At 48.3% G+C, this 25,248-nt stretch overlaps 1 protein-coding gene across 1 annotated transcript in view; it reads right to left on the bottom strand.

The window, feature by feature from the left end:
* Positions 1–25,248, bottom strand: part of FBN3 (fibrillin 3) — a gene marked incomplete at both ends in the record, with an annotated part of 154,835 nt that overhangs the window by 70,530 nt on the left and 59,057 nt on the right. The window contains 15 exons of the mRNA XM_081938392.1: positions 1,535–1,660; positions 2,802–2,930; positions 3,952–4,077; positions 6,141–6,368; positions 7,612–7,737; positions 8,099–8,149; positions 8,248–8,385; positions 9,725–9,844; positions 11,411–11,536; positions 12,236–12,361; positions 13,749–13,802; positions 17,666–17,941; positions 20,258–20,380; positions 21,329–21,454; positions 22,247–22,366. Coding sequence (XP_081794518.1) covers positions 1,535–1,660; positions 2,802–2,930; positions 3,952–4,077; positions 6,141–6,368; positions 7,612–7,737; positions 8,099–8,149; positions 8,248–8,385; positions 9,725–9,844; positions 11,411–11,536; positions 12,236–12,361; positions 13,749–13,802; positions 17,666–17,941; positions 20,258–20,380; positions 21,329–21,454; positions 22,247–22,366 — 1,995 coding nt within the window. The remainder of the gene's footprint in view (positions 1–1,534; positions 1,661–2,801; positions 2,931–3,951; positions 4,078–6,140; positions 6,369–7,611; positions 7,738–8,098; positions 8,150–8,247; positions 8,386–9,724; positions 9,845–11,410; positions 11,537–12,235; positions 12,362–13,748; positions 13,803–17,665; positions 17,942–20,257; positions 20,381–21,328; positions 21,455–22,246; positions 22,367–25,248) is intronic.

Genomic DNA, 25,248 nt, shown 5'->3' with positions numbered 1-25,248 from the left:
TCTTTCTTTACTAAAGAACATCATCAGGACTAGAAGGGAGTAGGAGTAGGCACTTGCCCTGCCATTGTTGATGGGAGAGTGGTTTTTCCCCCCTCTCCCTTGGCAGTTCCTTGCGTAGGGTGTTGCTTTCTGCTTGATTATTTGTCTGGTGTTAATCCCTGCTTATCTGGGTTTCTCTTTCTATGGAGTCCTTGGTGCTCTTTGAGTTTGGCTGTTTTCTTTCATGACCCAACTAGGGAACATCATCCGGGCTAGAAGGGAGTGAGGTTTGTGGCAAGGAGGAGGAGGAGGAGGAGAAGGAGGGGGATTGTAAGGTCCTTGGTGCTCTCTGACCTCAGTGGTTTTCTTGCAGACATTTCATTACTCAACTAGGTAACATTATCAGTGCTAGAAGGCAGGGGGGTTTAGATATCCTTGGTGATTGCCTGAATAGACTGGGCACTAAACTGGGCAAACAACTGGGCACTGATGCCAAGGAAGCATTATAAGAACTGGAATGGCTTCATCCATACAGTTCAGGCTCTAGAGCCTTCCAGACCAGCCTTCGGAGCCCCACCCTGCCCGCCTGGTGGCATACGGGGGGCTCCCAGTCAGTGGTGAAATCTAATTCTTTTTACTACCAGTTCTGTGGGCGTGACCGGGTAGACATGGCTATGAAGTCACGTCACTGGGGGATCAAAAGACAGAAACTCACTTTAACAACGTCCTGCTTATCCTCCGAAGCTGTGTCTAGTGCCAGGTTTGTAGCCTTCCTCTCCTTTTTCCCTCCTTCTCTCCCTTTCTTCTTTCTTTTTCTTTCTTTCTCTTTTGTTTTTCTTTTCCCCCTTCCTTCCTTCCTTCCTTCTTTCTTTCTCAGCACCCCCCACCCCATGCTTTGGGCCTAGTGGGCCTCAGGGAAGCCTGCTGGGAGCAAAAACAGACCGCCCCCACCTCTGCGTTTCTGGAGAACCTGTAGTAAAAAAAATGCTTTAAAGGTTTTTTTTTTAAAGTTCCAAAGATCAAAACATTTAAAAAAAACTTTTCTCCTTATATTTTACTACTGGTCCTGCGAACCAGTAGTATCCCTTCGCGGCTGTTGCGCTCTCCCCGCCTCCCCCCAGCAAAGAGGATTCCAGGGAAGCCCTGAAGTTAGCAAAGAGCAGCTTCGTCCCCATTTCCGCTGAATGGTCCCCATTCCAGTGGTGGGTTGCTCTTATCGTCACTACCGGCACGCTGCTCATCGTCTTGTCGTGAACACGCCGGATGTGCGCTGTGCACACGCTTGACATGCGCTACGCACGCATGCGCACTCCACCACCCCTGTGACACCCAGCTGATTGTTGGAGGTCGCACAGGCGCAGCATGCAATTCGCCCGGTCGCCTCAAAAACAGGTATGGAATGCAGGCGGGTGAGTGGGCCAAACAAACCACCGTACAAGTACGGTGGCCGCTGCTCCCGACCACTACCAGTACGGCCGTACTGGGCCGTACTGGCTGAAACCCACCACTGCCCCATTCCCCCGCTCGTAACAAATGTGTCAAAGGGACGACTCACCTACGCAGACGTTGCCCTCGGCAGTCAGCTCATGCCCCGGAGGGCAAAGGCACTCAAAGCTGCCCTCGGTGTTGACGCAGACCCCTCCCCGGCACAGGAGAGGGTCTCGCTCGCATTCATCAATATCTGGAAGATTTAAAAGCCCGGCTGAGTTAGGAAACCAGCAAAAGAGTTTTATCTCCTACATGACCCACCGCTTGGAGTTCAGAGTTACAACAGACTTCCCCAGAGCTACTTATGACCTGAAGGTCTGATCGTCCCATCCCCCCACCCACCCCAAAGGACACTTCTTTATGTTTTAGGCCTTTGGTCTCGCATTTATGGTTCTTGGCAGCCTCCCGGGGCCACACCATCAAAAGACTTTCTGCCTTTTTCCCCAGTTTCTGGCAATTACCGTATTTTTTGGACTATAAGATGCACCGGTATATAAGACGCATCAAGATTCCGAAGAGGTAAGTAAGAAAAAAAAAGGTTTTGTCCTCCCCGGCCCCCAGGAGTCTGCAGGCTTCAGCAGGGCTGGGAGGAGGCAAAAATGCCTCAATTTTTGCAAAAAACAGGCGGAAAACGGGCTGGTTTTTTTGCAAAAATGGGGGCATTTTTGCCTTCCCCCAGTCTTGCTGAAGCCTGCAGCGTGCTCCAGGGGGCTGGGGGAAGGTAAAACCGCCTCTGTTTTTGCAAAAAATGGCCCGTTTTTCGCAAAAATGGGATGCAGGGGTGGGGCTTCGGGAGGCTAAAAATGGCTGCATTCGGTGTTATCAGATGCACCAATATTTCCTCCCTCTTTTAGGGGGGGGGGAAAGGTGCGTCTTATATTCTGAAAGACACGGTACTTCTGAAGCGCCCCCCCATGAAGAATACGGGTTCGTTTAACGACCATTGTATTTGCATTAATGAGCGGTTGTGTAGTTTTTCTTAATCTCCGCAGCCTAGGCTTAAGGTCGTAAAATCGGAGGTGGTCTCGTGATGGCCTGCTTAACAACCAGCATAAGTTATTCCCATAATTCCAAGATCAATTACAGTCGTAAGTCAAGGACTAAACTAAAGGGCCAGTATGGTGCAGTGGTTAGGATGCTGGCCAAGAAAGCAGGAGACGGTGAGTTCTAGTCCCGCCTTAGGCATAGAAGCTAGCTGGGTGACTTTGGGCCAGTTGCTCTCTCAGCACAAGTGTGAAACATGGCCGCAAGTGCCGTTTTTCAGTGACATTGTGACTTCAAACGGTCAGTAAACGAATCGATGCCTTCGCCACGCCCTGGGGCCCACTCCTTACCCATGCAGTTCTTCATCATCATAAAGCCGCTCTCGTAGCCTTCAAGGCATTCGCACTCAAAACCGCCGGGCGTGTTGACGCAGGCGCCGTGGCCGCACAGGTCTGGCGAGATCCGGCACTCATCTATATCTGGGGGAGGGGTTGGGGAGAGGAGGGGGGTCAAGGCAGGCTCCAACGGAAGCTTCCTTGGGAGAAAGTGGGGGTTTCCAAATTCCTGCCAGGTTGGGGTGCATCTGCAGAGGCTGCTCGACCCCCGTGGCCACCTTGGGAGGCCTCCAGAAGTCTTCAGCATCTCCTGTTGGGGGCCACTACGACAGCCATGGGCCTGACCTACCTTATGTGGGTCCTGACACACAGGGAGGGAGGGAGCGAGGAGAGGAAAAAGGGATGGCTGAAGAAGGCAAGGCGAGGAAATGAGGAGAGAGGGGAGGGGAGGGGAGAGAGAGAAAGAAAGTAAAGAGAAAAGGAAAAAGAGAAAAAGAAAGAAAGACAGAGAGGAAGGTGATAAGGAGGGAGGAATGAAAGAAGGGACAGAGGGAGGGAGGAAAGAGAAAGGAAGGAAGGAGATAGGAAGGAAAGGAAGGAGAAAGGAAGGAAAAAATAAAAAGAGGAGGAAAGGAAGAAGGGAGAGAAGAATTGAAGGAGGGATAAAGGAAGAGATAAAGGGAGGAAGGGAGAGTGAGGACGGAAGGAAGGAGATAGGAAGGAAAAAGGGAGGGAGGGAGGAGAGGAAAAGAAGATGGCTGGAGGAGGCAAGGAAAGGAAAGGAGGAGAGAGAGAGCGAGAAAGGAAAGAAAAAGGAAGAAAAAGAAAGAAAGGCAGAGAGGAAGGTGATAAAGAGAAAGGAATGAAGGAAGGGATGGAGGGAGGAAAGGGAAAGGAAGGAAAGAATAAAAACAGGAGGGAAGAAAGAAAGGAGAGAGGAATTGAGGAAGGGATAAAGGAAGAGATGGAGGACGGAAGGAAGGAACGAAATAGGAAGGAAAGGAAGAAGGGAGGAAGAAAAGAGAGATGAAGGAAGGAGGGAGGGAGAAATGAAGAAGAAGAAGAATGAAGGGAAGGAGGAAGGGAGGGAGGCATTTCATGGAATTCTGGGTGTGAATCAACCGAGGTGAGTGGAGAGGGGTGAGGATTTTACACCTGGGCTCACCTGTGCAGTTCCTCTCCTCGGCATCCAGAGCGAAGCCGCTGCCACAGAGACACCGGAAGCTCCCGATGGTGTTGCGACAGGTGCCATGGGTGCAAAGAGCAGAGAACATCTTGCATTCGTTCACATCTGGGGAAAGCCAGAAAGACGACAACGGTTCAGTATCAGTTCCACCCTTTAGGAAGGCCTCAAAGATCCCCAGGGAGAGCGCAAACGACCAGAGGACTGCAAGGAATATAAACCCTTCCGTTCTCCACCGTTCAGTCAGAACTGAGGAAGCTTTTTGGAGGAGAAGCAAAAGATCTTCAAAGATAAAGAAAATCCAGCTGTTTTCCCTCTTGGGGAAAAAAAAACCAGGACCTGGATGGCTGAGAATCCCCAGAGATGGCTCAAACTACACCTTGTTGGAAGTGCAAGCTCCTGTCCTTTTCGGAAGAGCTGATAAAGGTGCTTGAGGAGAGGTGTCCACGCGGTAACAGACCACGGAGAGTGAGAAATTCTGTCCGGGATAAACTTTTAACTTTAACTTTTATTTAACTTAAAGTTATTAAATAACTTTTATTTAATTTATAGACCGCGCCCTCTCCCAGAAGGGACTCTGGTTAGGGTAAAGCTACTTACCGTATTTTTCAGAGTATAAGAAGCAACTTTTCCCCCCCAAAAAAGAGGCTGAAAATCTGGGCGAGTCTTATACACTGAATGCAGCATTTTTGGCCTCCTGAAACCCCGTTCCCTTCGCAAAAATGGACGTGCAAAGGATTTGGGAGGCCTGCAAAGTGCTCCTGGGGGCTGGGGAGGACAAAAGCGAGCAAAAAACCAGGTCATTTTTGCTCGTTTTTGGCTCCCCAGTCCCCAGGATCACTCTACAAGCCTCCTAAAGGCTATGCATGCCCTTTTGGGGGGCAACAAATGGGCCTGTTTTCACAAAAAGCGGGCCGTTTTTTGCTCGTCCCACCCCTCCCCCCAGCCCCAGGAGCACTCTACAAGCCTCCTAAAAGCTATGCATGCCTTTGGGGGGGGGGCGAAAAATGGGGCTGTTTTTGCTTGTTTTTGCCCTTCCCCAGTCCCCAGGAGCACTTTGCAGGCCTCTCAAACTCTCTGCATGCCCTGTTTCCCCCAAAAAAATTAGGCATGCAGAGAGTTTGGGAGGTCTTCAGAGTGCAAAACCTTTTTTTAAAAAAATTACCTCTTTAAAATCTCAGTACATCTTATACTCCAAATAATACAGTAGGTGTTGCAGAGAAGAAACTCAATGCCATCTTCTTTCCCGGGCGTTAATACGCTTGTTACAATTGAACTTTGTTGCATGATACATTCCATCAAACATTTGCTGCAAATTATTCAGGTTTGTCAGAGTATGAGAATTCATGAATGGCAGAGACGTGGTAGCAAGGTCAGCCAATGAACAGGCATAGCAACTAAGTCAGCCAATGAGGGCTGTTTGGAAACAGAAACAGTGTTTGCTGTGTGAGCAACAAGGAGCCTGGGCGTGGCTTAGTTCAACTGCTCTGTACTAAAGCTCCGAGTCTGTGCTCTAAACTAGTCTGCTGCTCTGAACTGAAACTGAAACTGTTCTCTCCTCTGCCTGTCTTTGCCTGTATTTCCTACCACGTTGGTATTGTGTATATGCCTTATGTGTTATTATATATATATATGTACAAATAAGTTAATGAATCCTGCTGAATCAGTTACCTGTGTGTACTTTCTGGATGTGATTGCTGCAGTAAACTCTGACAGGGTTCTCGGTCAATAGAGAAGAACCCACACATTTCTAATGCCCCTCCAGTGGTGAAATTCATTTTTTTTACTACTGGTTCTGTGGGAGTGGTTTGGTGAGTGTGGTCTGGCTTGGTGGGCGTGGTTTGGTGGGAGTGGCAGGGGAAGGATACTGCAAAATCTCCATTCCCTCCCCACTCTGGGGCCAGCCAGAGGTGGCATTTGCCAGTTCTCCAAACTACTCAAAATCTCCACTACCGGTCCTCCAGAACCTGTCAGAACCTGCTGGATTTCACCCCTGTGCCCCTCCCGAGCTGTGGTTTAAGGGGGATCCCCAATCTTTGCCTTACTCCTCTATTATGGCTGCCCCCCCCCCCTGGCTAAGCCTTCCACTGATTCTTAGCCCCTCCTTGGTTTCCATCTTATTCCCCACAGACGGATTTTCGCAATCATCCTTCTGCACCCCCTCCTCGCACCTTTGTAAAAAGGCCTGCCGGATAAGAGGTCTCCCCTGTTGGCAAAGCCGGGTCCCCGCGGACAGATGGCTTTGAATTCGGCCGAGCCAGGCTTGGGGCATTCCTCGCACTCCTTGCCCCAGGCCGCGCCGACGGAGCAGCAGCAAAGGTCGATGCGGTATTTCCCTGGCAGCGCCACGGTGCACTCGTCCTCGGCCCATTTCATGTAACACTGCTCCAGCCGCACATCTGGATGGGAGAGAAACGAGAATGAATGGAGGAGCCAGAAAGCTGGGGTGAGGGCTGCCCTTAGTGAAAAAGCAGAGAGCTTCCTTCCTTCCTCTTTCTTTCTTTCTTTCCTTCCTTCCTTCCTTCTCTCCTCTCCTCTCCCCTGCTCACCCATCCTTTTTCCTTTCCTCTCCCTTCCTTTTTCTTTCTTTTCTTTCTTTCTTTCTTTCTTTCTTCTCTCCTCTCCTCTTCCCTGTTCACCCATCCCTTTTTCCTTTCCTTTCCTTTCTTTCTTTCTTTCTCTTTCTTTCTTTTTCCCTCTCCTCTCCCCTTGCCTGCTCACCCATCCCTTTTTACTTTACTTTCCTTTTCTTTCTTTCTTTCTTTCTTTCTTTCTTTCTTTCTTTCTTTCTTTCTTTCTCTTTCTTTCTTTTTCCCTCTCCTCTCCCCTGGCCTGCTCACCCATCCCTTTTTACTTTACTTTCCTTTTCTTTCTTTCTTTCTTTCTTTCTTTCTTTCTTTCTTTCTTTCTTTCTTTCTTCTTCTTTCTTTCTTTCTTTCTTTCTTTCTTTCTTTCTTTCTTTCTTTCATCTATCTTCCTTCCCTCTCCTCTCCCCTGGCCTGCTCACCCATCCCTTTTTACTTTCCTTTTCTTCCTCCCTTCTTCTCTTTCTATCTCCCTCTTTTTCTCCCTCCCTCCCTCCCTTTCCTTTCCTCCTTCTGATTCCCCTCTCAATCCTCTTCTCTTTCCTTCCTTTCCACTCTTCCCATTCCCATTCCTCCTCTCCCCTCCCCTCCCCTCCCCTCCTTTCCTCTGGACATTTACATTGACTATTTTGCTCCCTCTGGAAAGCTAGAGAAGACAGCTGTACAGTAGTCCTCAACTTACGACTATTCTTAATGGGCATTTGAAATTACAATGATGCTGGAAAAAAGTGACTTACAACAGGTCCTTAGACCTATGATTGTCGTGGCATCCCCAATGGTCACTCTGGCACAGAACTGAGTGACTGGCATTGGCTAAGCACACGCTTTTAGTCTGACATCCCTCCCAGGGCGATCCCAGGGATCCAATCCATAGGGAGACCTCCCTGCTCACTGCCTGCCCCAAGGCAAGCTGGGGTATCAAAGGCATGATGTGTTCCAGTTTGGCAATATTTGCAGCTCTCCCCTCCGTCTTATGACTTGAGTCCCCATGGATCAAACTTTCAGCGTTCCCCAAGAGAAGAAGGTGGCCAGAAGAGACACCTCGCCTGGTCCTCACCCACGCAGGTCCGGCCAGAGCCATCCAAAGTCAAGCCTTCTGGACATTCGCATCGGAAGGATCCTGCCGTGTTCACGCAGTGGCCGTTGGGGCAGACGCCTGGGAAAACGTCGCACTCGTTCACATCTGGTGGGGCAGAGAGAAAGACCGGTTGGAGGGCAGAAGGTCCTGCTAGAACCTGCAGCTAGGGCAGCCCTAGAAGACCTCCCTATCGGTCTTCTCAAGGAGCACCATTTCCCAGACTACGGGGAAACCTCCCCTCTGAGCAGAGCTGAGTTGAGGTTGTGTCAACACTTGAGTGGTCCAACTTGAGAAGAACCAGGTTGTGACGTTCTTTAACCATCAGCCCGGTTCCACAGCAGGTTGTCTCTGAGCATCTTCACAGCCTTCCTCCAGAATCTCTCAGAGACAACCAATTCCTCTTTCTCTCCACAGCCAGCCCCTCAAGAAACAAAGGCTGGGCCCACCAACCAGAGATGGAAGCTACCTTCACAAGAGAGACCTTTCCTCCTGGCGTAACCTCGCGGACAGGCAGCATCTGGAGCCGAAGAGAGAAAAGGGGGTGAATTTTTTGGCATGTTGGCTTGTTGGGAGACCCAAAGGAAGGGACCCCTGTGGATCCGAGTCCCACTTTACCGATCTCACAGCGTTCACAGGGGCTTCCCCAGGCAGCCCCCAGCGTAGCACAGCATTCGGACTTCAAGGTAGCCCCATTGATGTTGACTTCACAGCGTCCTTCTTGGATGTTGAGCCAACAGGTGCCCTTCATGCTGTCTGGGGGTGCAGGAAAAAGCAGAGAGACAGGTTGAAGGAGGCAGGAGTGATATGGTGGCCAAGAGGTGGAGCTCTCGCCTCACAAGCAGGAGGTTGTGAGTTTGATCCTAGGTAGTGGCAGATATTTCTCTCTCTGGGCACACTGAGAACAATATCTGCTGAACAAAACTCTGCATTGGTGACAGGAAGGGCATCCAGCCATTAAAACACTCTGCTAGTTTCATTCAGTTGCCCAGACTCCACCCCACAATGGATTATGGGATTGTTAAATGATGATGACAGGTTGGAGGAGGCAAAGAGGCATCATCCAAAAGTTAGAAAAGGACATTTTGATCCTCACTTGCTGGCGAGAAACAGTCTAGCCAACCCATTGTCTTCTACAACTAGATGAGCTACTTCTATTTTACTGGAAGGCTACTGTGGGGGAATTGCACAGCAGGTGTCCCAAATGAAGCCAAAGATGCTGACACAGAGTTGTCATTTTATAGAAAATAAATATATTTAACATCTATTTTTACAATAAATAAGAGAGTCAGGCTATCGTGAGGTAAATCGTGAGGTAAATCAAAAAGGATACAGAGCACGTAGAAGAAAAACACGGGGGGGGGGGAAGAGGGAAACGCCCACTGTTCACCCGCAACAACCAATCATAGCACAGATTGCCTCATGCATGAGTCAGGAAAAGAGAAACATCATGAGGTAAATCAAAAAGGATACAGAGCACACAAGAAAATGGTGGGGAAAAAGGGAAATTCCCCCGTTACACCCACAGCAACCAATCACAGCACAGATTGCCTCATGCAGGAGCAGACTGGATAGTCAGGAACAGAGAAACATCATGAGGTAAATCAAAAAGGATACAGAGCACTCAAGAAAAAAGGCGGGAAAACAGGGAAACTTCCCCTTTACACTCACAGCAACCAATCACAGCACAGATTGCCTCATGCAGAAGCCCGCACTCTCGGGTCAATCAACTACAATTGTGTGTTCTGGTCCATTTTACACTACTGTTCCAGCTATTAAATTAAATATCTTAACAGTTACAATAACAGAATCTTATAAGTCTCAAAATACAAGCGCCCCACTGCCATTTTAAACTACCTGATCCATTAGGGTGGGTCCTTCCTAATTTTTTTCGCCTGACCGTTGAGTCACTGAGGGCTCCTGCCTCTCTTCTCCGATGGTTGCCTACCCAGCTTCTCTTCCCCTTTCCTTAAGGTCATCCACATATTAAACAGGGTGACCGTTCCTTGGCACACCCCTTCGCAACCTCCAGAGTCCAGGACCCAAGTTCTAAGATCCAGGCTTATGACCATCACTGGTCAGGGCAGCTCCTTACCAACACAGATGGTGCCACTGGGATCCAATTTGCTTCCGGGCGAACACTCACACGCAAAGGACCCAGCGTTGTTCCGGCAGAGCCCGTTGACACAGGGGTTGGACGTGCATTCATTGATATCTAGGAGAGAGAAAGAAAACAGTGCAACCTATAGGCGGAGAAGGGGATGCGGTATTTGCGCTTCATGTTGCAAGGTCCAGCAGATACCACATTTTTCGGAGTATAAGATGCACTCCACCCACCCACCCCAAAATGGGTGAAAATTTTGGTGCGACCTATAGACCAAATATGGGCTCCCGAACCCCCTGCGAGTCACGTTTTCACCCTCCCTGGCCCACAGAAACACTCTGCATGCCAAAAATGGGACATCCGAAGGATTCGGGAGGCCAAAAATGGTCCTCTTTTTGGCCTGCAAAGTGCTTCTGGGGGCCGGGGGGGGGGGGGGGAAACGAGATGGGCAGAGGTCAAAAATTATTTTTTTTCTTTTTTTCCTCCTCTAAATCTAGGTGCGTCTTATGGTCCGGTGCATTTTATAGTCTGAAAAACGTGGTATTTTTGTGTAAAGGAAAAAGTCAAGACGGTGGACAAAGCTGTCTGAATAAAGGCCCACATGGCAACCTATGTGAAAGAGGTCTGGGGTTTTAATAATGCCATAGCAGCCAACAATTTGATTTTTTTCACCCATCACCTGACCCTTGATTTTGGGGGGAAATTAACAGAATTACAGAGTTGGAAGGGACCTTGATGGTCATCTAGTCGAACCCCCTTTTCATGCAGGACACCCATTTCAGACAAATGTCTGAAATTCAGTCTCTTCTTAAAGACTTCCAGTCTTGGGGCATTCACAACTTCTGGAGGCAACTTCTGTTCCACTGATTAATTGTTCTAACTGTCAGGAAGTTTCCCCTCAGTTCTAAGTTGCTTCTCTCCTTTATTAGTTTCCACCCATTGCTTCTTGTTCTGCCCTCAGGTGCCTTGGAGAATAGTTTGACTCCCTCTTCTTTGTGGCAACCTCTGAGATATTGGAATAATGCTATCATGTCTCCCCTAGTCCTTCTTTCTCTTAAGCTAAACATACCCAGTTCCTGCAACCGTTCTTCATATGTTTTAGTCTCCAGTCCCCTAATCCTCTTGGTTGCTCTTCTCTGCACTCTTTCTAGAGTCTCAGCATCTTTTTTACATCGTGGTGACCAGAACTGAATGCCGTATTCCAAGTGTGGCCTTACCAAGGCAAAGTGGTATTAACACTTCACGTGATCTTGATTCTATCCCTCTGTTGATGCAGCCTAGAACTGTGTTGGCTTTTTTGGCAGCTGCTGCACACTGCTGGCTCCTATTTCAATGGTTGTCCACTAGAACTCCAAGATCCCTTTCACAGTTACTACTACTGAGTAAGGTACCACCTATACTGTACCTGTGCATTCCGTTTTTGTTGCCTAAATGTAGAACCTTACTTATCACTGAATTTCATTTTGTTAGACAGGGCCTAGAGTTCAAGTCTGTCAACAAGAAATTAAAAGCTGGATTGTTTCTGAGGATCTGTCCCAATTTCCTGCTTCATGGCCATAAACTGGGATCTACCACATTCAACCATGTGCCCTCACTGCCATGGTTTCAAGGCTCCCACCTTGATATTTGGGGTTCCATGGCAAGGGAAAATGAAGGATTCGGCAGACAGACGGTTACCTTCACAGGTGTCCGTCTCAGTCTGGAAGACAAACCCTTTGGGGCAGCTGCAGCTGTAGCTCCCAGGTGTGTTGCGACACAGACCGTTGTCACACAACAGGCGATTGATGGCACATTCATCAACATCTGGCGAGAGAAGCAAAGACACAGAACCTGACCAACGGGACTGGCAGGTGGACGGGAGAGCAACCTTTTTTCTCCATCTTCCTTTCAGCCATAAGGACTAGCCACTTTAAAAAAAATCAAGGGAGTCTAACAGGATAGGCACACAATGGGGTTTAATTCTGACTTTCCTCTTTTTCCTATCCTTCCCATTGGGAATTAGATGGAGAATCACAATTTCCCAGGACAGAGACGTCCATTCTGTCAACTATCAGAAGTTATTCACCTTCAAGGTCAAGTTTTGCAAAAGTTGAATAACTCCCGTGAAGTCTCTGACGCTCTCTGAGCTGGGTTGTACATTTGCAGACATTTCATTACCTGGCTAGGTTACCTCATCCGTGCTAGGGAGCGTGGGGTTTGCTCCGTGTTTATATACAACAGCTTGCATTAGAAGTGTTGGTGGAGTGTTGATAATTGCTTGATTAGGATTCTGTTTTCTGTCTGTTGCTTCATTATTTCTCTCCATGGTAGGATCATGTTTTCTACTTGATTGTTTGTCTAGTATTAATCCCTGCTTCTCTGAGTGTTCTGGCTTATCTGAGTGATTCTCAGTTGTTAACAAAACGGACATCTCTGGCCTAAGAAACCTTTGCGATGCTGGACGGCCACCCTTGGTGTGTTGGCCTCAGAGAGCATGTTTTTGGCTTTACTTCTCTTACTCACCCACACAGTTCTTCCCAGTGGGGTCCGATTCGTAGCCCAGATTACAAATGCAGCGGTAACTCCCTCGAAGGTTTTCGCACATCCCGTTGGGGCATATGTCCGGGTTCAAGGCGCACTCGTTGATATCTACGTAGGAGAATTGCCATTTTGGTCATCTGGCAGTTCTTGGCCCCAACAGTCCACCCCCTCCTTTGTTCAACATGTGAGAATCAAAAAAACATAGCCTAGGGATCAGTGGTGGTTTGCAAGCGGTACGCCCTGGTACCGGCGTACCGGAGCCTGCCCGGAGCACTGGATACCATTCGGGTACGGTGCTCCGGAAGGCCCAGCCACCCACCCAAGCTCCTTATCGTCTTTTAAGTCTTTGGGGCTTCCCCACACACGCATGACATATACAGCGCCTGAGCAGCTGGAGCATCGCAGAGGCGCACGAAGGCGCAAAGGCGCCTGTGCGCGCTGTGCGCATCCAGGTGGACACCGCCAGGCCCGTTCCCACTGTACCGTTTGGAACGGGATCCGGAGCTCACCACTGCTATGGATCTATTCGATTCAATAAATATCCTATGGATAACAGCAGTCCAGAAGAAAAGGATACGAACCAAAGTTTCCAGCTAGGATGATTTCAAAATTTACCAGAAATGTTTGTAATCCTGCTGAGCCGTTGCTAATTGTGAAATATGTTGTTGTTGTTGTTTTGTGCAAAATATGCACTTGTACGGATTCGTTTAAAACAGGAAGAATGAAACGGTTGGAGATGAGGAATTTAAAGTAACGTACCCAGGTGTTCGCAGAAAGGGACAGTTCAGGAAGCTGCGAAGCATGCATGTGGTTAGAAGAACAGGATAAAGGAGAGAGCCCTGTGATGTACAGCAGTTTATATCCATGTCAAAAAGGTTTAAAGATAAATCAAAGTGTTGGAAGTGTTGGAAGTGTCACCAGGCGCTTCATATTATCATACGGGGTGGACATGCGCAGAGGCAAAAAAATATTGGGGAAAAATTCACATGTGGTGGGAAAGGATGAGACAACAGCACATTGATTAAAGCCGGAACTGTTTTTGTTGGGTATTTTACCAGAGAAATATAGTAAAGAAAATGTATATTTAACTATTCATGTAATAATTGAAGCTAGGATTGTATTTGCAATTGGAAAATTGACAAAAAATTCCCTCAGAGGGTAATTAAACAAATATTAGACTGTGCAGAAATGAACAGATTATTGTTGGCAACTGGAGAGAAGGAAGAAGAGTATTGTAAGATATGGGGATGTTTTTATCACTGGATAGAAAATGAATATAGACAAAAAGAAACAGGGAAACGTAGAATTATAGCGGAGGAGTTGAATTAAAAGGCCATTGAAATGTAAAGGAAAAGGCAAGATAAAAATAGATTAAAAATAGACGTGACTGTTAAATACGATGACACAAAAACTGTACCCAGATGACACACTGTAAGATTAACGATGTCAGAGGGGTTAAGGAAAAATAAAAACTTAAAAAGAAAAAAGGACTTGCCTCGTCCGTCCGCTGTGATTCCTATTCCACTACTGCACAAGGCTTGGAATTCAGCTGGAAATCAAATCAAACAATTGTCATTTGGGAAAGTAACATCAAAAAAACGGCTGGCACATCTGAACATGTGAATATCACAGAGGAAACATCCTCATTGCTTTGCAAACGTAACACACGTCACCTTCCCTGCAGAAGCATCTTTTAAAACGAGAAGCTTTTTCAAATAGTTCCCTAAAGAAGGAACAAGTAGTAGGTACACATCACAATGTCTGTGGCTGTTGGATCGGGTAATGGAAAGGCACACAAGGCTAAAGGCAACAACAGCTCTTTATTGCAGTACAACAGGTGAGAACCATCCGGCGAAGGTTGAGTCTGACAGCAGCCCTTTGATAGGGACCTGTCAGACCCTTCGACCAGTAGGATTAAACCAGGGGTGTCCAAACTTGGGAACTTTAAGACTTGTGGACTTCAACTCCCAGAATTCCCCAGCCAGCATGGCTGGCTGGGGAATTCTGGGAGTTGAAGTCCACAAGTCTTAAAGTTCCAAATTTGGACACTCCTGGATTAAACCTCTGTTCCCGCCGGAACAGAGGACCTTGGTGGAAACCACTGGAGTAGATATCAGTATCTCACAGTGGCAATAAAGTTGATCCCGTATTTTTTTTCACAGGGGGGGAAAGTTACGAAGGGGCACTGCAGAAGAACCACTGAATGTTCAGGATTTGTTTTGGTATTAAGACAATTCCAGAAGTGTACAGTTCCAATAGAACAGGGGTGTCCAAACTTGGGAACTTTAAGACTGGCTGGGGAATTCTGGGAGTTGAAGTCCACAAGTCTTAAAGTTCCCAAGTTTGGACACCCCTGCAATAGCATATTTGTAATGCAGGGTTGGACTGGGGAGGCCTTTGGTTGCCTTCTTGCAGACTTTTCATTACCCAACTAGGTAACATCATCAGTACTAGAAGACGCAATGGTGGAGAGGAGGAGGAGGAGGAGGAGGAGGAGGAGGAGGAGGAGGAGGAGGAGGAGGAGGAGGAGGAGGAGGAGGAGGAGGAGGAGAACTGTGGGGCCCTTGGTGCTCTCTGAGCTTGGTTGTTTTCTTGCAGACGTTTCATGACCAAACTAGGGAACATCATCAGGGCTACCGGTAGAATGGAGTGCGATTGCTGCCTACTTATACTCCAGTCAAGGAACTACCAACTCAGACAAATAAGTAAAGAGCAGCCTAATCAAGAAGGGTGACGGCACAAGGCAAATCATTGCTATATAACAGAGAGCGAATCCCATCCTCCTTCACACTGAGAATGTTACCTAGTTGGGTCATGAAGTGTCTGCAAGAAAACCAACAAGCTCAGAGATCACCCAGGACCCTATCCTCCTCCTCCTCCTCCCCCCACCCAATTTCTCCTCCTCCGTCTTCTCCTTCTCCTTGCCAATTTCTCTTTCTTCAACTCCACCAATCCTACTCCCTTCTAGTGCTAAAGATATTTCCTAGTTGGGTAACGAAGCCTCTGCAAGAAAACGACCGAACTCAATTTTAACCCCAAGCTACAAATATTGTCTTTTATTCAGCTTGCATTTCTGTTCAAATCTATCTGCTAAAATTACTAACGAAGCTCAAAATCCCCTCCCTTACGGGCGTTCTCATTATCCCAAATCCTCAAAGAATCCAATTCCCTGGCCCTTGGCCACTGCCTGACTCCTGGAAACAGCGATTTAGAAACTTAGAAAATAGGCAGGCTGACATTGGCCCGTCTGTTTAAGGTCAGAGAAGGGCTATCTAAGGTCCCTACTGCAGCGGTGAGATCTCCTGGCTTGTCCCAGTGGTGAGTTACGACCGGTACGTCCTGGTACAGGCGTATCGGTGGCTGCCGGGAGCACCAGGTACTGTTCCAGTACAGTGCTTCGGAGGGCCCGACCGCCCGTCCTCCTTACCAGTATTTGAGGTTTTCAGGGCTTCCTCGCAAGCGCACGGAGCGTACGGCGCTTGCACGATGCTCCACCAAGCAGCTGCCTGCGTTCATGTGGTGGACGCCAGGCCCCGTTGCACCGTACCTGTTGCAACAGGATCTGGAACCCACCACTGGCTTGTTCTCACTTGGGACTTTCAAGAAGAGATTGGACTGCCATTTGTCAGAAATGGAGTCAGGCAGGGGTGTCAAACTCAAGGCTCCCAGACCGGATCCTGCCCGCGATGTGGTTGGATCCTGCCCATGGGGCCGTCATGGTCTACCCAGTGAAAAGATGAAAGATCAGGCCAGCGTGGCTTTGGCCCAGTCTACCCAATGCGAAGAGGAAACATGAAGAGTGGTGTCAAGCTGGCCACACCCACCCAGTCAGCCACGCCCACCTAGTCGGCCATGCCCACCCGGGACGCCAAGGTCAATTGCAGCCCTGACATGGCTCTCAATGAAATTGAGTTTGACACCCATACTTGGGCGGGGAGTGAGTGGGTTGGACTAGATGACCTACAAGATCCCTTCCAACTCTGTTAATCTGTCCTTTTTCCCACGGCTCCAGGTGGACAAGCTCTCCCTGAGGCTCCTTCCCTTCTGCAGCTTTCCCTGGAAGGAGTTCTAACATGTAGGACGATCACACACGGTCATCCCAAGGAAGGCTTCAGGGGAGACGGAAAATAACCTTGCCGGGGGCATCCAAAGAAAGCGGATATCTTTGTTTAACTCAATGTCATCAGTCGTTCTCCTTTCCCCCATTCTCTGTTTTGGCACACACCAAAGATGAGTGGACTTCAAATCCCAGAATTCCCCAGCCTTACACGCTCCGGGCGTATGGAGAAGTGTGAAAACCCAGAGAGGGCCGAAGCCTTTCTTTCGGATGTTTTTATTTTTCTCCATAAATTTCTTTTTTATTTTTGTTACGAATTTTAAAACCTCTTTGCAAACGGGTTTCCCCCCCCCACACTTTTTACATTCTCTCTTACACATAATTTTACATGATCATTTCCAATTTCAGCCCCATTATTTTCTTCCCATATTTCCATCTTCAATTTAAATTTTTCTTAACACAGAGACAAAGTCATTTTTCTGCCCTTTCGGTAAAAATATACCCACTTTATCATTTCATTTTCCGTTTGTTAGTCTAATTTCAATAGGTAGCATATATCCTCAAGTTCAATTTTAATATAAGAAGCGTTTCACCTAATTGGTTATCCAAGCTTAACAAAATTATCTTATTTTACTATATATCCTAAGCAGTATTCAGTGACGTGCGGTGAGGTTTATGGCTGGTGAGGCTGGTGACGTCATCAGGAAGGCGGGGAATGGGACCACGTGTGCTGGAGGCTCAGGCTGCCTCAGCCTCCAGCACACGTGATCCCATTCCCCGCCTTCCTGAGCGCGCTCCGCCGGCTCGCGCTCCGCAGTCCTCGAAAGCGACTGGGGAACGCCGAGAACCTTCCTGCCTCTGCTGGACTTTGCACGCTCCTCGCGAGGAGCGCGCAAAGTCCAGCAGAGGCAGGAAGGTTCTCGGCGTTCCCCAGTCGCTTTTGTGCCTTCGTCATCCGGGAGCGCCGACAAAATTTCTGCCTCCGCAGCTCCCGGGCGGGGCCGGACGGATGTATATAATATTATAATATTATATATATATATATATAGTATATAATATTATATACTATTATTTCATGAAGAGAGGTGAGGCTCTGCCTCCCCTGCCTCCCCTGACCGCACGTCCCTGGCAGTATTAACATATTTCATTTTCTACTAATACATCCCTTTTTCCCTTCCTCCTTTCCTAATCATTTTCTCTTAACACATCTCTTCCTCTCTTTGGCGTTCCCTTTTTCCCTACTCTAAAATTCCCTTTTTCTCTCTCTTTCATTCGGAAGTCTTTAGACAGGAAACTAAATCTGGGGCTCCAACGAGGGGGTACCCTAATGATCCCGTCTGTGAATTGGGACTCACCGGAATTCTTGGCGGGACAAGGGTGGCACGGTTCCCCAAACCCGTGGTCCGGATTGGCACAGCAACACTCGGACTTGGTGACGGCTCCTGGGAAGGGACGGGCGCAGGTGCCCTTCTTGATGCCACCGTAACAGGTGCTGCGGACGTGAGTGTCCACGCAGACCCGCCCGTCCACGCCGATGGCCAGCCCCCCCAGGCACTCGCAACGGAAGGAGCCCTCGGTGTTGATACACCAGCCGTTCATGCAAATTCCCGGAGTCTGGCACTCGTCAATGTCTGAAGAAGGAAAGAAAGCAGGCAGTCAACAAATACCGTATTTTTCAGACTATAAGACGCACGGGTGTATAAGACGCACCAAGATTCCGAAGAGGTAAGTAAGAAAAAAAAAAGGTTTTGTCCTCCCTGGCCCCCAGGAGCACTCTGCAGGCTTCAGCAGGGCTGGGGGAAGGCAAAAACGCCTCCATTTTTTGCAAAGAACGGGCAGAAAACGGGGTGGTTTTTTTTGCAAAAATGGGGGCATTTTTGCCTTCTCCCAGTCTTGGTGAAGCATGCAGAGTGCTCCTGGGGGCTGGGGGGGGGAGGCAAAAATGCCTCTGTTTTTTCGAAAAACAGTCCATTGTTTGCAAAAATGGGATGTGGGAACAAGGCTTCAGGAGGCCAAAAATGGCTGTATTCAGTGTATAAGACGCACCAATATTTCCATGCCCTTGTAGGGGGGGCAAAGGTGCGTCTTATACTCCGAAAAAATACAGTATTTTTCCCTTCCTTGCTTGGCGGGCAAAGGAGGTGAGAGAATGAAACTGATCTTCAAGCATGACAGTTTTAGACGTCACAATTCCTTTATGGCAAACACAGAAAGTCCTCAGCTTACAACAATTCGCTTAGTGACTGTTGGAACGGCACTGAAATAAGTGACTTATGGCCTTGGTTCACACATTCAACCGTTGCAGTATCCCCATGGTCATTCAAATGCTTTACATTTGACTCACATTTATGACGGTCGCGGTGTCCCAGGGGTCAGGTGAAACAAGCCCAATGGGGAAGTCAGATTCATTTAACAACTCCAGCAATTCACTTAAACAACAGTGGCAAGAAAGGTTGTAAAACGGATTCTATTCTATTCTATTATCTTTCATTCCATTCCATTCCATATTTTCTATTCTGTTCTATTCTATTCTATTCCATTCTATTCCATCCCATATTTTCTATTCTATTCTATTCTATTCTATTCTATTGTATTCCACTCTATTCTATTCTATTCCACTCTATTCTATTCTATTCTATTCCACTCCATTCCATTCCATATTTTCTATTCTATTCCATTCCATTCCATTCCATTCCACTCCACTCCACTCCACTCTAAACTGGTGCGTCTAGTGAGAATTTCCACCCTCTCTTAAGGAAGGCCGAACCCTTTGTCCCCCGGGATACAGGATGACCTCAACTCTTGACCTTCAGAGGCGGTTGAAAGGACTCCTTCTCCTAATTAGTTTTTGGCAACCGTTTCGCACTTTGATTCCCCCCCCCCTCAAAATCCGGGTTGCTTTGAAGTGCCTGCCAGTCTTTTTCAACTTTGGCAAGTTCAAGACATGTGCAACAAAACCCCAGAATTCCTCAGCCAGCCATGCTTAAAGTTGCCAAGGTTGGAAAACATGGGCGCATGCAAATTTCTACCAATCAAATCAAATCATAAAGATTTGCAAAAGTTCTCCTTTCCTGTCACGTTTGCCCTCCTTTGGCTCCCGTATTCTGCAGCGATGTATCTGCCTCCATCTCCTGCCTGGCAGTTTCATTTGCCATAATTCCTGGGGAATCACTTATTCCCCCCATTATTATGCCTTCTGTCAGTTAAAGCCCATTTGTGAAAAGAAAGAAAAAGAAAGAAAGGGGGGAAGGAAGGAAGGAAAGAAGAAAGGAAAAAGGAGGGAGAGAAGAAGGGAGGAAGGAAGGAAGGAAGAAAGAGGAAAGAAGAGACGAAAGAAGAGAAGAAAGAACAAAGAAAGAAAGAAACGAAAGGGAGGGAGGGAGAGAAAGAATAAAAGAGAAAAGAAGAGAAGAAAGAAAGGAAAGAATGAAAGAAAAAAGCAAGAGAGAGAGAGAAAGGAAGGAAGAGGAAAGAACAAATAAATAAAGAAAAAAGGAAAGAAGGAAGGAAAAGAAAAAAGAGGAAAGAAGAGAAAAAAGAAAGGAAAAGAAGGAAGAAAGAAAAAAGAAAGGAAGGAAGGAACAAAGGAAGGAAGGAAGAGGAATGAAGAAAAAGAAAGAGAGAGAAAGGAAGGAAGGAAGAAAAAGAAAGAGAAAAGAAGGAAGGAAGGGGAGAGAAAAGACTGAATGAAAGAAAGGAAGGAAGGAAGAAAGAAGGAAAGAAAAAAGAAAGGAAGGAACAAAGAAAGGAAGGAAGAAAGAGGAAAGAAGAAAAAGAAAGAAAGAGAGGAAGGAAGGAATGGGAAAGAAAAGAATGAATGAAAGGAAGAAAGAAAGAAAGAAAGAAGAATCCAAGGATTTCATGTCCAACCGAACAGACCAGAATCCGCCCATTTCCCCACCGCCTTCTGTCCCGGCTCCATATCAACCCCCCCCCTTGGAACCCACCCACGCAGTAGCGCCCGTTGGGGGCCAGCACAAAGCCCAGCTTGCAAATGCACTTGAAGCTCCCGTCCTCATTGATGCACATTCCGTTCAGGCACATGTTGGTCGTGGCGCATTCGTCGTGATCTGTGGAGCAGAGGGCGAGAAAGCCGTCAAGGGGGGAGGGATCCCCCCACCCCTCCTGAGAGTCGGGGAAGCCAGAGATTCAGGCGGCTCTCAAGCTCAGACCTTGGGAAGCGGGGAACAGGACTCTGGGACTTTGGCACTGGGAGGGCTGGCTGAGGTCTTATTGCCCCCCCCCCCCCCCCCCAGCAGAGGGATCATTTGACCCTGGCTGATTGGATGCCAGTTTAAATAAACCTATGGCATTTTATGGTTTTGTTCTTGGTTTCTGTGCTTGCTTGGTAAAGACTTCCTTTCCTTCCTTCTCCCATTCTCAGTCCTTCCTTCGTTCCTCCCTCCCTCCCGCTAATTCTCCCTTTTCTTCCTCTCTCTCTCCCTCTTTCTCTTTCCTTCTCCATTCCCTCCTTCCCTTCCTTCCTCTTTCTCCATTTCCTGCCTTTCTCTTTTCCTTCCCTTTCCCCATTTCCTTAATTAATTCCTCCTTGATTAGTTTCCACCCATTTCTTCTTGTTCTCAGGTGCCTTGGAGAATAGTTTGACTCCCTCTTCTTTGTGGCAACCCTTGAGATATTGGAAGATTGCTATCATGTCTCCCCTGGTCCTTCTTTTCATTAAACTAGACGTACTCAGTTCCTGCAACCGTTCTTCCTATGTTTTAGTCTCCAGTCCCCTAATCATCTTTCTTGCTCTTCTCTGTACTCTTTCTAGAGTCTTAGCATCTTTTTTACATCGTGGTGACCAGAACTGAATGCAGGATTGCAAGCCTCGCCTGGAGTCTCGCTCTCTTGGGCGTTTCAGTGGCTCAGGGAAACTGCTGGGACCTTACGGGAGCATTTGATACTCACCTTTTGGCCAGACACGGCGCAGAAGGTGTGAAAGGAATGAAGAGGCCTATGTAGGTTCGCCTATCTATCGCCCCCCAGCAAGGCCTGAGCCTCCCGTCCTTCCTTACCTGCGCAGTTCTTCCCATCCGGTGTGATTTCGAAACCAGCGTTGCAGATGCATTGGAAGCTGCCGTCAGTGTTAACACACCGTCCATTCCGACACATCACACCGTTCATGATACATTCGTCGATATCTGGAAGGGGATCCGTAGGTTGAACCCACCGCCTGGAATAGCGTATCTCAGCCTTGGCTACTTTAAGATGCCTGGACTTCAACTCCCAGAATTCCCCCAGCCAGCCAGGAGGATTCTGGGAGTGGAAGTCCAGGCGGTTGAGAAACTGTGGCCTAGAAGAATTGCAGGTGAGCCCCCTCAGGCAGGAAACTTTCTTCTGCTATGCAAAGTCCTCAAATGGGAGGGGTCCTGCACAGGGGTGGGCTCTGGATCCTGTCGCAATCGGTACGCTGTGACGGGCCGGATGTCCACCTCGTGCGCCCCTGCTGTGCATGCCACCGCCCTGTGACGGCCCAGCTGCTCTGTGAGGTCGCGCAGGCGGCGTATGCTGTGTGCATATGTGCAATTGGCCTGTTTTCCTCAAAAAGAGGAAAGGAACGCGGGTGGGCGGGTTAGGGTACCGGTGACTGCTGCTCCCGGTAGCGCCCGGAACCCACCACTGGTTCTGCACTCCCATCACCCTCAGCTCAATCCCACAACCCATGCCCGGAATATTCCCAGTGATGCCTATCTCCAGTCCAAGTATGGAGGGGAGAGTCCCAACAATGTCAAGAAGATAATTGAAAGGCTCACCTCTCTCATCGCTACGCCTCAACTGCCATCTTGACTTTTTTGACCCCCCTGGTGGGTCTCCCTACTTGCAATCTGATTTTGATTCCCGATCCTCCAATTCTTCCCAGCCAGGGAGAGTCACCGTCTCACACACACACACACACACACACACACACACACACACACACACCTTTGACTTACCAATGCAGGCCTGTTTGGTGGGCGTGCTCTGGAAACCCTCGTGGCACTTGCAGTGGTAGGAGCCAGGGGTGTTCACACAATCGCCGTGGAGGCAGGGGCTGCTCAGACACTCATCCATGTCTTGCAACGAGAGAGAGGGAGAGAGAGTAAATACGAGTCAATTAGAGAGAACTATATATACACACCGTATTTTTCGGAATATAAGACGCACCTTTCCCCACCCTTAAAAGAGGGTGAACATTTGGGTGCGTCTTATATACTGAATACAGCCCCACCCACTCACCGGCCCCCACCCTTTGGCTTCTGCCTCCCAGCAATTTACCTCCTTGCGGCAAACGGGGAAAACAGGGCTTGCGGAGGCTGCAATAGGCCACAGCCAGGATGGCGAACCTATGGCACGCGGAACCATTTGTCAGGGCACACGAGGCGTTGCCCTGTCAGCTGGCCAGTGCGCATGCGCATGCTGGCCAGCTGAGTCCAGCCTTTTTTTGAGGCTATTTTTCTCCCTCCCCAGGCTCCAGAAGCTTTATAGGAGCCTGGGGAGGGCGAAAACACCCCCCCCCCCGCAGAGGTCCTCCTGAAGCCTCCGGAACACAAAAAAACACCCCTACAGGCAAACCGGAAGTTCAGGAACGGACTTCCAGTTTGCTTGTAGGGCCGGTTTAAGCCCTCCGGAGCCTTCAGGGACCTTCCAGAGGCTTCCCTGAAGGCTCCAGAGGACTAAAAACGGCCCAACAGAGAAACCGTTTGCTCGTTTTTCGTCCTCTGGGCTCTACAGGGAAGCTTCATAGGAGCCTGGGGAGGGCAAAAAAAGCATGCAAAAAATGGGGGGTCGTATCTGTCTTGTGCGCATGGGCACTGGGGGGGGGGGGTCGTGCATTGCATGATGGGCGCAGCAGCCCCGTGCACGACCTCCCTGCGCTCCCCCCGCTTATGGCACGCGGGCCAAGAAAGGTTCCCCATTGCTGGCCTAGCTTTTCTTTTTCATGGATTCTGTTTTTTTTACATGTGCAGAAAAATCAGCCAAGATACTTAAAGGGCCGATTTCAGAAGTGTGGACAGGAGCTATAGCTGATGGGTGGACTTCAAACTCCCAGAATTCCCCACACAGCCATGGTGGCTGGGGAATTCTGGGAGTTGAACTCCACCCATCTTCAAGTGGCCAAATTGACAGACACGGAGGATCCATTAATCAGCGAAAGTCTAATCGGCCTTTCCTGACCTGCAAATTATATTCAAAAGCAGATGTTTTTATGAGCAGTGTCACTAAAGTGCCTTCCTTTGACAGGTAGTTAGCAACTTACGACCACAACGGAGCCCCAAATATCTGTTGCTAAGCAAGACGAGAGTTTTCCCCCATTTTTGCAAACTTCCTCGCCACGGTTGTTAAATGAACCACTGCTGTGGTTAAGTTTGTAACCCGGATGTTAAGTGAATCAGGCCTCCCCACGTACTTTGCTTGCCAGGTCGCAAAAGGGGATCGCATGACCCCCCGTGGGACATGCAACCGTCATAAATATGAATCAATTGCCAAGCGTCTGAATTTTGAGCCTGGAGTTGTAAGTGTGAAAAACGCTAATTCTAAACGGTCACTAAACGAACGGCTGTAAGTCTAGGAAGTAGGATTTATCAGAATGTCTCTGCTTTTCCTAAAAATGATGGGTTGGAAAAGGGGCTCCCAGGTGCCTCCTGATTTTTGCATGTCTCATAGCTTGGGGAGGTCGTCACTCATTGGGGAAGTTTGGATTTTTAACAAAACCTTCAAGTTCAGCTCCTCCTTATTTAATTAAATCAGAAACCTGCCCCTTTGGAGAGAGAAAAGGAAAGGAAACAAATTTTTAGTGCATTTTCAGCAATCCCTGTTAAAACTGAAGGGAGATGCAATTTTTGGAAAGGACCACACATCCCTATTTTTTTCAGCATCCGATGTCACAGGTCTCCTGGCACCTGTGATGCCATCTTTCCCAGAAAACTGAAATAAATATTGCCCCAATAATTTATCTCCATCCAAACTGTCCATTATTATAATGAGTATCCCAAATTTTAATCCCACGCCTGTCATTGGATAAATAGATTCAGGGAGATTTGGAGAAGCATAAATTTCTGGGTGGAGGCATCCTATCCATAACTTAAAAGCCTCCAGCATTGCCTGACGGGGATCTTCAATGTTTTTAAATCAGATGACCTAAAATATTTTATTTTATTTTAATCTGAGCTGAGTCATATCCCAAGCAAGGAGCCACGCAGTTAATATTACGGAGCAGTGATCTTAAAGACAAACAACAGAATGAATGATATTGGCTTCCCTAATTGTCTCAGACCATTTCTACGTTTGGGACTCATAACGTCTTCCAGGAAATTAATCGGGTCGCTAAATTGGCAATTCACTGCTCATCTTTTTTGCAAATTGCATCTCTTTGCAAATGGTTTTGCAAATCCCATTATTGCAAGCAGAGTGTCATGGCCCTGTTGGAGCCTGAATCTCCAAAGGAAGACAAGCCAGAAGTGGAGATTGAGGGGGAGTCTTCGTTGGCTTGGGAGGAAAATGGGGAGGGGCAGGCCCAATCAGGCCAGGGCCTTTCAGGATTGGGAGTGCTTGTAGGCAGGGAGGAAGAGGGGCAGGATGACCAAGAGAGGCTAAGCAGGGACAGAACTCAGGTGAGGAGCAAGGACCTCTCCCTCCCGATCCAAGAGCACGGAGAATAGAGAGAAGGCGAGAACAGCACAGACTGACTCAACTACTCAGGAGGAGAGTGCCCCGACCTTCTTTACAAGGCACACCTGGGGACATGGGCCAATCCTGGAGTGGAAAAGACTCGGACAAGGGTCCTGCGTCGGAGGCAGAGAGGGAGCCAGGGCCATCTGGGGATTATATGCTGTCTCTGGAGCCTCCAGAGTCAGACATCAGTGAGGCAGAGGAACAGGGGGAGCCTGTTCCCAGTGCACGCATGCGCAGAGCTGCCAGAAGGCAAGAACAGTTAAGACAAAAGGGGCAACTCAGG

This window comes from Natrix helvetica (genome assembly GCF_964273705.1).
Source record: "Natrix helvetica genome assembly, chromosome: 1".
In the NCBI taxonomy this organism is placed as follows: domain Eukaryota; kingdom Metazoa; phylum Chordata; class Lepidosauria; order Squamata; family Natricidae; genus Natrix; species Natrix helvetica.
This window is presented reverse-complemented; position numbering and strand designations above follow the sequence as displayed.